The sequence below is a fragment of the Phyllobates terribilis genome, unplaced genomic scaffold (assembly GCF_046119375.1).
Source record: "Phyllobates terribilis strain yellow unplaced genomic scaffold, ASM4611937v1 Scaffold_8__6_contigs__length_399053987, whole genome shotgun sequence".
In the NCBI taxonomy this organism is placed as follows: Eukaryota; Metazoa; Chordata; class Amphibia; order Anura; family Dendrobatidae; genus Phyllobates; species Phyllobates terribilis.
The window spans coordinates 19,893,301-19,906,497 of NW_027362768.1; the positions used below are offsets into that span (position 1 = coordinate 19,893,301).

General features: G+C 40.9%; 1 protein-coding gene across 1 annotated transcript in view; it reads left to right on the forward strand.

Moving 5' to 3' along the window:
• The first annotated feature begins 860 nt into the window (after positions 1-860).
• OLFM3 (olfactomedin 3) overlaps positions 861-13,197 on the forward strand; it is a 410,172-nt gene continuing 397,835 nt past the window's right edge. The window contains exon 1 of the mRNA XM_073642855.1: positions 861-1,529. Coding sequence (XP_073498956.1) covers positions 1,470-1,529 — 60 coding nt within the window. The 5' untranslated portion in view covers positions 861-1,469. The remainder of the gene's footprint in view (positions 1,530-13,197) is intronic.

Below are 13,197 nucleotides of genomic sequence, written 5' to 3' on the forward strand. Positions count from 1 at the left end.
TTGTAGACAGATTAAACAAAAAAAATAAATATATTGTTTCTATTGTTATATATTTACAATGCATGTCATCTTTCTCTTTGGGCCATAGTATCTCAGGTACAGTATATATACATATATATTTATTTATATTGCTATATATACCATGCAGGTCATCTATCTCTTTGGGCCATAGTTTCTCAGGTATACATATATGTATATATATTTGTTTATATTGCTGTATATACTATGCATGTTAACGTTCACTTTGCACCACAGTATCTCAGGTATATATACATATATATTTTTTATATTGTTGTATATACCATGGATGTCCTCTTTCTCTTTGCACCATAGTAACTTAGGTATATATTTGTTTATATTGCTATAAATACCATGCACGGCCTCTTTCTCTTTGGGCCATAGTATCTCAGGTATATATACATATATTTGTTTACATTGATATACAGTGTATACCATGCATGTCACCATTCTCTTTGGGCCAGTGTCTCATGTATATATATATATATATATATATATATATATATATATATATATATATATATATATATGTTTATATTGCTATATAGTCTCTCAGTGTCTCATGTATATGGCCAGAATGAGCAGAGCAGCTGTCCAGCACCAGGAGATAAGGTAACAGGTTGCAGGTTTGTGAGCTCCTTGTATCTCCTGAGGGTGTCTCCTCTCTTCTCCCACTCCTCAGGGTGTCTCCTCTCCCACTGCTCAGGGTGTCTTCTCTCCTCTCGCACCCCTCAGAGTGTCTTCTCTTCTCTCCCACCTCTCATTGTGTTCTTCCTTTCTGTCCCACCTTCCTTTAACAGCACAAGCAGCAAAAAGAAATGAAGCAATCTTCCACCCACCATACCTAAGTGGTCACTGCTTTTGCCATTAACCCCTCTGTGGCCACCCTCTCCCTCCTGGAGTGACCAGCAAGTGCTCTGCAGTAGACATCCTCCCTCCCTGAGTGAGCTTCTGCTAAGTATCTTAGTGCAATGTAGTGGCTGAGACAATCCCAGCACAAGGCACACAGCCAAGGGGAGCAGCTCGTCTCTGCAGATCGTCAGTGCACTGTATCTAGGGACAAGGTGGGCATCGGACTGTGGACTTTGTGCTCAGACAAGCAGTCCAGAGAGCAGAGCCGGGCTCTTGTATGAAGAAGACATAAGCTTTGTGTTATTACACCTAACTCTTATTTTGGGGCACCTAATTGAAGAACCCCCCCAAAATGAATGCAAGCAGGACCCCCCCAGAGCTTTAGTGATGTCACATCCGTTGCCCAGGTCTGAGCACCTCTTGTAGAGCTCTCCTCCTCCTCCTTCTCCAGCCCCTTACCGCTTCTCGCCTTCTGCTGGGCTCCAAACTTTGGCTGCTGGATCAGCACCAGGGACAGCGCAGGATGTGCAGCAGCAGCAGCAGCAGCAGCAGTAGCAGCGATCAGTGCTGATGTGCTGGCCAGACAGGGGAGCAGCATCATGCAGACTCCTCCAAGCCTCCTCATCGTCACCATCCTGGCTCTGCTGGAGCCTGCTCAGGTACAGTAAACTAGCTGGGCTCATGCTGGCAGGCAGGTCCCAGCACATTGTGACTGTGCATGCTATGTGAGGAATGCCACCATGGTCCATTTATCTCTGCTTCTGGGAAGATGTCCATGTTACACAGATCATTGCATGTGCTGCTGTGACAGGCAGCAGGCACAATCTGGATCTGGCTTCAGTTTGGGGCAGAAGTGTTATCAGAAGAAGGCTCTGTGATCAATTGTGTATTTGGTCAGCACACACTGCAGAGGAAGCCAAGGAGGGAGTCAATGAAGGAGGCTAGAAGAACTTTATTTATGAGGATTGTAGGAAAGGCAGACTGCACAGCCCAAATAACTTCCCATAGAAAGCAATAGATAGCTGAAGAAAACTGCTCCTGACAGCAGCATTACCATGCTCTAATCTGTTTACTGCTCCAGGCTGGAGGCTGGCCAGACCTTGCTGAATTTCACACTAAAGCAGAATGCCAACTAATCCTTGCCCTCATTCTCCTTAGACTTCAGACAGAACCCCAGATATTGGCATGTTGGTAGCTATAGCTGGCATGTTACAGGAGGGGATGCTGAAGGATATGCACATTGCTTTCTTGTGATGTGCAAGTCTAATTACATCTTAATGAAGTGTAATGGGCTTGGCATTTAAAGTCAAGGATTCTCTCCTTAATGTCTAAGTAAATGCATAGTGGTCATGGGAAAGCAATCTAGGTTATTGGACTGAAATGAGTTGGTAGCCAAAGTGATGCAGCATTTGGGTAAACAGCTAATTCCTGTCCCTGGTGCATGTGGAATCCAATTAGACCCCAGCACCATTTTTTTTAGATAAATACATGAATATCCCGTCCTAGCACACATAGTCCCTAGTGCATTGTCTTACAGACTGAGTGATCTATGGATATGGTTGTTTAATGTGGCCGTGCGTCTATATTTCCATGATTACTTGTAAATGTCCTTGTGCATCTAGATGTCCATATCCATAATACATACATAATTATATCTCAGCGATGGTATTAAACACATTAAACTAAAAGACTTAGAAATAATAAAATCACATATCTGAATGATTAATATGACAATTTTGGCAAAAAAAATAAGATTTATGGATATATTTTTTTATTTCTTTCTCCATTTCTGTAGAAAATGGTATTTGTTTTACATATCAATAATGTATTCTGCTTTTTGGGGTTGTGTAGAGGAGCCTTCGGGGTCTGATTGGTTGCATCGTAATCCTGTTTGTGTTAAATCTCCACCGCCAGCCGGTGTCACGGACCAGTGTAGTTTGCAGCCCTGCTGCTGCTGCTGCCGTCCTCTTTTTTTCTTCTTCTAGTGTTTTGACAGATAGAGGAATTGGAGTTAAAGAGCCCACCAGCAAAAGGATCAAGTCTGGCAGACGAATTATGTGTTTGATGAACAATTAACGAGACACCGCTCTGTTTTTCCATTTTTCCTCATATTGTTACTAGTTTGCTGGATTATTTTCAGAACTTTTAAAGTATGAAATTGATGGGCTATGAATGCATTTAACAATAAAATACTAGTAAATAGTAGAAGGACTGGATTTGTCATATCGTAGGAGTATAATCAAGATATAGTATATTTATTTTACATAGGACTGCAAATTGTGGCTGCTGACTAATATAGTGTACTGTAGACCCAAAGACAGTTATATCCAATGCCTTTTTCTTGCTCGGGACAACTAGTGCCTTCTTAAGACGTGCCCTGTTTTGTGCCATTCTGTCACCTGTGACAACTTGGGTCCCATTGTTTTGCGAGGAACAGTTTGTGTAGGGCAGTCAATGTACAGAACAGTTTGTAAAAATGATCGAACATGAATGTTACTTTTGTCAAATTCCACAAAGTAATTAAAACCAGGATTGATTTACAAATTACATTCGATGTAAACTGTTCTTGGAAATTCTTTTGATCATGTCTGAGAGTTTAGGAGGAGCATATTGTACATGTATGACCTAGTGATTCATGATCTATACTTCCAATATGTTCACCTTCAGATCACCTTGAACATTAACATTAGCAGCATGTCCATATGGAGATATTTGATTGATGTTCTCCATGAGTTCAATGTAACATTTTACAATGAGATTTCATATCACAAAGCGCTGTTTCTTATAGATGTTCTGTAGAAGTCATGGAAAACTGGGACATTTCCATAATTTATAGTAATTATTAATATCCAAATCCTGATCGGTAATATACTATTCCACAGTTTCTAGACATTGACAGCTGTAACTGGAGAGTTAGTGCAATTTGTAACGTGAATTATTATGTCCCTAATTTATCTTTAGGCCTGAGCCATCTGTTCGTTAAACTTAGTTTTACTTCTATAGGTTAATTGTACCCTGCAAGCATATTTTAGTCAATTAAGCCTTCTATCGGCAGTCAATGGACCACCCACATATTGTTTAGCAATAAAGGATGTTCAGTTACATCTACATAAAAAACCTACACATTGTACAACTGCATTAAATGTAGTGGTGAATATATATATATTAAAAAGAAGATGGTCTTTCAGTAGGCCCTTCGAAAGTTACAGATGCACCCAGACCCCCTCCTGTCTTGGGCAGGTTAAAGACCCCTATAGATTTAATCTCCTAAATTGGTATTTTGGAAATCTTGACCTTAAAGGACCAGGAAGAAGATATCAGAAATCAGTTCTGATGTCTGCGTGACCGGTACGGAATAGTGAGTCTAGAACTCTAGGTGATGAAGCTATTATTTCCCAGTTGTATTAGAGAAGATTGCTCCCTAAACCTGAAAAGAAAAATAGGTCATGGAGTCGTCATATTACCAACTGAATACAATCTTGTGCCATTCGGTATAAAAGATTTATATGTTAAAGGGGTTATCCACTCCTAGGACAACCCTTTCTCAATCTGAGTGTTTGCCCCCTTTAAAATAAAAGCACCTATAGGACCCTCCGGTGCCGGTGCCGTTCCAGCGGTGTCAGCACTCGTGTTCCCAGGCCTCCTCACGTATGGTTGTTATGTCACGTGAGCCCTGCACCCAATCAGCGCTGGCATCACTGTCCCCTCTTTCAGACATATAAGTAATTAAGGGGAAACAAGCGGCAGCCGCAACTGTCACTTCCTCTTAATTACTTAGACATCTGAAGGCAGGGACAGTGATGCCAGCGCTGATTGGACCCAGGGCTCACGTGACATAACAACCGCACGAGAGCCTTGGAATCGCAAGTTCCGACACCACTGGAACGGCGCTGGCCCGGGAGGTGAGTATAATTGTCTTTATTTTAAGCAGAGAAAAAACATTCAGATTGAGAAAGGGTTGCCCAAGTAGTGGACAAACCCTTTTATTGTATACATGTTTAAACTTGGGAGCCTTTGCGTGACTGATGTCATTTGTCACAGCCATACAGTACAAAAATGTGTACATTGAAAGTATGCTTTGTAAAATTGGAGCTTATGGAAGACAGATGGGCAATGGACGGCGTCCAGTGAGCCACCTGTGAGATGTGTACATTTTGTTTTTCATGTTTGTATAACATGGGGTGTCATTCTTGTCACAATATTGGGTACAGAAACAAGTTAAAGGGAAGCTGTTGGCAGGATATTACCCCCCAAATGCCCCATGTAGCTCTTTCAAAGACAAGTATAACAATACCTTTCCACATCCAGGCCAGTCCATCATTACTGAGAAATCTGCATTGGAATTGATATGTAAATGAGGCTGAAGATCTATTTGTATATCTGAAGCCTCTGTCACTCCAGCTCTACTCCCTGCCCAGGGTCACATCCTCCTGCTTGATTGACAGTCTCTATGCTCTGTGACTTGGGGAAAAGTAGCAGTCAGTCAAGCAGAAGGGGGCAGTGATGGGCGGGAAATCGAGCTGAAGTGACAGAGGCTTTAGATCTACAAATAGATCTTCAGCCTCATTTACATATCAATTCCAATACTGATTTCTCAGTAATGATGGAACGGACTGGCCATGTAAAGGTATTGCTGGACTTGTCTTTGAAAGAGCTTCATGCACATATAAATAGTTTGTGGGATGAAATAATTTTCATTAAAACAAAGTGCACGTCTGTATTCACTCATTACTTATATCTGGGTGAAAATCAACTTGGTCAACAAAAGAATTGCAAAATTGCAAATCACCATTCACAAAGTCCTAAAATCTATATAGGGAAGCAAGGATCTCTTATAGGGATGAGTGGACCTGTGGAAGTTCGGTTTCTGGTACCCGATTGAAGTTTAGTCCAAAGTTCCGTTCGGGTACTAGAACTGTGCCCTAACATGAACCTGAACCCAAACGCCATTGAAATCAATAGGGACCCAAACTTTGGAGCTGGAAAAAATCTCTCTCTTTCTCTGTCTCTCTCTCTCCTGGACTCCCGAACTGTAAAATGGGCTTCCAGGAGAAGTTCATGTTAAGAGCAGGGCTGTGGAGTTGGAGTTGGTATCCATTTTGGTGCAGTTGGAGTCGGTATAAAATGGACCGACTCCAACTCCTAAAATATATAATAAATTGGGGACAGTAGTTCAATGCAGTTTGTGGGGAATATTTTTTCATAAGAATTTGGGAACGTTATGAAATGTCCTATTCCTGATCTAAGGGTCTAGACTTTTAGCTGAGATGAATCTGTGCTACAGTAAATTTATCACTTAAACATGAACCATGTATGAGGGAGTCGGAGTCGTGGAGTTGAAGTCGGAGTTATGGAAATTGAGGAGTCGGAGGTTTGACTTACCGACTCCACAGCCCTGGTTCAGAGTTCAGCACCGGACACTAGTTGTCCGGTACGAACCCCCAACTTTACAGTTCGGGTTCGCTCATCTCTAATGTCTTACTGTATATTCTAACCAATATACCACTCAGGAGTCCAGGAAAGCTAGGTGACAACCAGCTTGTTTGCTTCTCCATATTGATTTTTTTGGGGAAACATTCTTTAAAAACTTGGTCTAGTCACTATACAAAATAATTTGCTGCTACCCTACAATGAATATGCTGCATTTATCCGAGTGAGGTTGGGGTTAACCATGCAAATCTAGTATGGATTCTTAGACAATGCTTGGCACCCCCTGTGGCACATGAATGTGCAGGAATAATTTGTAATAGTTTGTCAAGACTTATTTGCCAGTGTATGTAGAAATTGATGTTATCTGTGGACTCAGTGAGATGTGGATGCAGGAATCAGCAGGCTGTTCTCCCTTGGTAGAGACCATTATACCTACTATCTCAATTATTATAAATTGTGTTTCTTTTTGCAGTAGTGCCACACCCCCTGCAGAAGGAGACGCTACTAATTAGGCTTAATGAAGATTTAACACAAGATATATGTGTATTTGAAGCAATGACATGTGGGAATTATGCATATGGAGTAGCCAAGTATGATGTATGATGTGCAATGAATCTGGATATAGAGGTCGTAAGTGAGCTATGCCATAATTACTAAGAAATATAGAGATGGAGAAAATGTAGAGTTGGTCTAATGATAGAGAAAGCTAAATACTGTGATGAAAATATACTGGAAAACGTGCTTGTAGGGTAAATCTCCATCCTTATGGATTAGCAGTGCAGGGATCTATTAGAGCTCGGGGGCCCCCGTGAGTTTCCTGCGCGCCGCTGCCGCCTGCCTGAGCAAGTCTGGGCTCTGCTCCTCCGCTGCACAGTCTATCTCATCTACTTATTTTCATTCCAGGGCAAGCATTTTAATCCACTTATTCCATTATCCTGTATTATGTCTGCTGTGAATTTACAGCACTTTCTGTAAATAAGGTCTAATGTGACATTTTACCACATACCCTTCAACATTTACTAGCAACTCCCTCATAATACAAGCAAGTGCTTGTTTTGGCTGTGGAAATGCAAGACTGCACAACCTTGCATTAAGCTTGGCAAATCATAGAGCAGATTCCCACTTGTGCTGGTACAGAAATTCAAATGAATAGGTAAGAGACATGATTATATTGATTCAGTCCGGAATGGTGGATAGCGGGTCAGGTCACCCGCTGAGACAAAATGACACGCTCTATTCCAATTAAAATCGGTGCACCGCTGTACAGTAGACTGTGATGGGAATCTGCTTTGTTGGATGTTTTTCCATTTAATTTCTACATTTTCAAAAAGGATCACATTGGTGAGGAATCAAAAAAAATCTTAAATGTAAGTTGCCTATTGCAATCACAATGTGGAATCTAGTTCTCACTTTTTTAAAGCACCACTCCAGCAATATTTTTTTAATTTTAACGCTAAAGTGGTGCTTCCAATCTAAGGTCACTGACTCTACTCATATTCACCTGCCACCATTCTTCACCTTTTATCACCGGTCTCCGGCAGTTTGTGACTTCCTGTATAACTCCAGTGTCTCATGGAGTGACCAAGAGGTAACTCTTCGATGCAAGTCTATGAGAACCTCATTCTGACACTCATAGACTTCCATTAAGAGCTTGTGACGTAACTTCTGACTTCCAGCCAGACAGAAGTTATGGTCACAAGATGGCGCCACAGGACCGGAAAAAAGTGAAGATGCTGGAACATGAGTATAAGACTGGGAGCAGGGACCTTACATGAGAAGCACCACTGCAGCACCGAAAAAACAAAACGCTGGAGTGGTGCTTTAAAAGGAAACTGTCAGCAGGTTTTTGCTACTTCATCTGAGAGCAGCATAATGTAATAAGAGACCCTGATTCCAGTGCTGTATCACTTAGTTTACTGAGTGCAGCAGCTGTGAAAGAGTTTTTATATGCAGCAGAGCTCAAAAGCTGCCCCCACCCATACCACAGCTTTGTGTGAACATTGTCTATTGACACTGCTTATCAGAGAGGGCTTGGTCAGACTACTTGGAATGAGGGAGCTAGTCCGGTCAGTGATAATCTCCTGGTGATAACACATTCATTGTATGGGAACACAGTCTAATAAGTGACACATCCCTGAAATCTGTGTCTCAGCCCCTACCTCATGCTGTGCTCAGATTACATAGCAAAAGTCTGATGACAGATTCCTATAAGATGCTTTTTGCATATTGACATTTTCTGCAAGGCTCCACCTGTGCCTACAACTACATAGCTAATTTTTAGACTCTGTTTAGTATTGTTCATCTGTCCTTAAAACGTGCTCTGCACACAAAGAAGAATGATGTTTCTGGTATTGTCACTTGTACAGTGTCCATTTTAGGACATGATCAGATATCAAAATCAAACATCAGAATGATGTCAGTTTGAGGCTAAATTCCCTGTCTGAGAACTGATTTTGATAAGTGATTCTGACGAGTGATTCTGACAAGTTATTTTTATGAGTGATTGATTCTGACAAGTGATTCTGACAAGTGATTTTGACGAGTGATTCTGATAAGTGATTCTGACGAGTGATTTTGATGAGTGATTTTGATAAGTGATTTTGATGAGTGATTTATTCTGACAAGTGATTTTGACAAGTGACTTTGATAAGTGACTTTTACAACTGTAATAAAAAAAATAATAAGTAACTTCGCTGATGGGACTTGAACCCAAAACTCTGTGCCCTAAAGCCAGTGCACTAAACACTGAGCTATAAACTCAGCTGTAAAAACCTAGGAGTTCTATTTGCTTATATGATTTTCAGTGCAAACTTGTCTAAAACTCATTGGGACTTATGCACAGACTGCAAGCAAGCCAAATTCAAATGATGTTTGATTTTGATGTGAGTCTGATGTGTGACTTTCTTCAAACATCAGAATCACAAAGACTTTTAGTCACCTGAGTATTTTCATGGTTGATCTCATAAGACAAGAAAAACTATCAGTTAGTATCACTTAATTGGACAGCTTAATGGTAAGGCATCAGCCTCTGAAACTACAGTGTTAAGAGTTCAAATCCTGGTAGGAATAAGTATTTTGTTTTTTTTTTTAATTATGGCTATTTAGCACACAAACTACAGGGGTGTTTTACTTTTAGTATCTGACATTCTGATTGTCATCCTGATGTGTTAAGAGTTTCAGACACGCTGTCTATTTGCATGGTAAATTGTCCCTCCTTCCACAGTGATCAGGTTGTATTGTCTCTCTCTTCCACTCCCTTTATATTTACTATACTATGATGTATTTCCTGTCCATTCCGTGGTAAACATTTACTGACACATGTCCACATCATATTTCAAGCTGGCACTTAGCCTTATATTATTCCATTATAATCTATGTTTTTTTTGAGATTTTTTTGTGGCAGTGGTAACCCTTGAGACTTTCCTATGTTCCAGACTTAGACGTAGCATCATCCATGGACTTTTTCTATTATTGCATTTTGCTGGGCACTTTGCATTATAAACTATTATAGCAGGATATTTAAATAATAGAATTTTTCTTGCACGTGACCCTTTAACAAGTCTGGTTATTTGGATAAGCTTTTTTGCCTTGACATAACTCTGGATGTGTCTATGTCTGTCTAATATACAGTATACATATATTTTTTGAATTATACCTCTTACCTATCTACTGTGGTATCCTTTACTTTACTTCTCCTTCCTATGTACTTTTATGAATTGTTTTTAAATAAATTGTAATTTTATTTTGCATCCATACTTCTCTTTTCATTGGTTTGCTTTAAATGAAGTATTGCATCTAATAGGCTTCCTACTTTATTTGAAATATTCAGTCCTGTTTAGGCCTGTTACGTCTGAGTGTTACAAGTCCAAGGTTTTGTAGCTAGGAGTGCTCACCTAGGATCCGTCTTCGGAAGGCACTCTGTCTCCCTTAGTCAACATTACACAGGCAAACACTACAATACCTTACAATTCACATATATACTGCCCAAACCGTCAGAAGCCGCTGGGGACTGCCTGTCCAAATAGTCTATAGCACTGTCTTGTTCCCCGGAGGCACTTATAGTATATTTTTCTCTGAAATGCCATTTCAGAGTTAAACATACCTGGCTGAGATAATACAGCCAGTGCCTCATACATGCCCTGGATTGGGCAGCATGTATCAGCTGAAGGTTCTCTTTCAATTAATTAATTAATAAGAAAAATACTTATTGTTTAAATCAAGGTTTTACAAATGTTATAGGATTTTTTGGTACTTTTTAAAATAATTTCTATTTTATATCTACATTGAAAAAGTCCTGAAATCTTGCAGCTTTCACTCTGCCCACTGAGCCTCGTAAGGCTAGCATAATTCTTCCTGTTCTGTCTGTTGTCAACTCATTTTTTATCAAATGCAGGATTATAATAAAATATATCACCTATATACTGTACAGATAAAACAGAACCTACTAATCACATTAACGAGAATCTTTCACCAGGTTTTTGCTATCTGAGAGCGGCACAATGCAGGGTCAGAGACCTTGATTCCAGTGATGTGTCACTTACTGGGTGCTGCAGTTTTGATAAAATCACGATTTTATCTTCTGCAGATCTAGCAGTTCTCAGAATTCTGAACTCTGTATAACCCCGCCCACATCACTGATTGGCAGCTTTCTGTATACACTGTACATTGTCAGAAAGCTGCCAATCAGAGGTGGGGGAAGAGTTAGACAGAGAAGGAGGACTACAAGGTATGAGACAGCTTGTCATCTATTTATAATCCCCTGTTCATGTAACACTGATCTTATTGAAACTACAAAAAGAAGACCAGTAAGTGACACATCGCTGGAATCAGGGTCTCTGGTCCTACATCATGCTGCTCTCAGATTACACAACTTTTAATAAATATTTAAAATCGCAGGGAAAATCCCAAAATGAATACACTTATAGATACCATCCATAGATAATAAAACCTTAAATGTAGGTATCAGACACTTATTGTATAGGTGTCACGCCAGGTGTGGGAAAGACTTAGTGTAACACAAAGGGAAAAGGGAAAGGGAGCCCAGACTCTAGGGAAAGGGGGAAGTAGAGACCTCCTAGTCTGGTCTAGTGTCACCCTGTCTCAACTACCTTCCCTATATTGGCTCTTCACCAATCGCCGCACGTGTGCCTCGTCCTGACTTTCCCTGGCGTATGGCTAAGGCTAGGGAAGGGAGGAGATGAGCACTAGTCGACCTCCACTAAACTCTATAGACAAGGGTAGACAAACAGGGAGGGATTGCTTAGCTTTAGATAACTCCAGACAAATGCACACACGGCCTCAAGCTCCAGAGAGGATGAAGTACTGCTCTTGCTAAAGCCTCACAAGTAGTAATGAATATCACCGGCACCTCCCTCTCAGACACACCAGGTATCTATACACCCAGACCAGGGAGCTAATTACCAGAAGGAGGTAGCCACTGGGTCCTAGAGACAGCCACCCTCAAAGAAGATGTCTGTAATGCCAAACGTAGAGATCTCCTGCAACCAACTGCACGGCGACTGTCTGTCACCTCTGACACATCCGTGACAATAGGTTCTAAACATGAACATGTCAAAATAAGTAATAATTGTATTAGATCTCACCCAGTTCAGACGTGAAGATGTCATCGTCCATGGAGCCCCATGGGAAACTTGTGATAAGTAGACGGCTATGTAACCCTGTCATGTCCCATGCATTAGCTCCCGCCCTAACTTGGGTACTTATTCCCTCATTTGAGTATTGTGACTTCTGAGGGGGTAGTTTTGGTATAAAAACCTGATGTTGGATGGCTGTCCAGTGGAACTTTCGCCCCTATATCTCCCTGTCTCCTAACCTTTGTCTGCCCCTTTGCGGTCTAGTGGATGCCTCACTATCTGATTGTTCTGTGTCCGTTGATGAGATATCTGTCTGTTCGTCCCTTCGCTCAGTTTTATCACCCAAGATGCTTTATTTTCTTTAAAATCATGTAGATCCCTAAGGTCTTATTTGTGCTTACGTTCCTTTAGATGGTATTGTTACCTCTCTATGGTGTTGTGTAATGCACTCTCTTTAGTTTTAAATTCTGTGTCACTCTGGAATTGTTTTTGTCAGATCTACCTACTCCCTTAGTTTGTCATTCAGTGTAGATAAATTACTTTTTTCCTCTTCTAGCAAGAGTTGCATAAGTCTTAGTGAGCTACTAGTGGCTTCCTTTCCCCATCTAGACATTAGTTGTGGACTTCTGCATCGTGGCACAGGGAGAAGGGTGATGTGAAGTCCTCCTGGTACAATGTTGTTCTTAATTCTCATCGCATGAGGTATACCTATCACTATAGGACCCTCTAACAGATATATTTTCATACCATGTGCTTTGAGAGACTTTGATCTATTTTCTCCCACATGTACACTCAGGCTTGGACTGGCCCATAGGAGAACAGGAGAATCCTCCGGTGGGCCCCTGTGGAAGAGTGAGTCACCCCCCTCTTATATGAGCAGTACTTAGCACAATATACCTGAATCACTATCTACCGACAAAGGCAGCATCTTATTCCTTTAACAATCAGCCCAGTTCATTGTTATATAAATTTGTGATTGAGGATAATGTCACATTTGTATGTAGTTGGAAAGTGGAGCACTGGAGTTGGTTACTGGTGACCCTTGGCATCCCAGTCTGACACTGTTGTACACTCCCCTGATGACACCTTGTAACTAAAGTAGAAATCTGTTGGGAGGGAACATTTTTCTTTTTGGGGCCTACATCATCAGTATGACACTTGGGTACTGCCTTTGTTAGGGCGGGAGCTAATGCATGGGGCATGATGGGGTTAGGTAGCCCATCTACTTATCACAAGTTTCCCATGGGGCTCCATAAACGACAACATCTTCACGTCTGAACTGGGTGAGAACTAATATAATTTT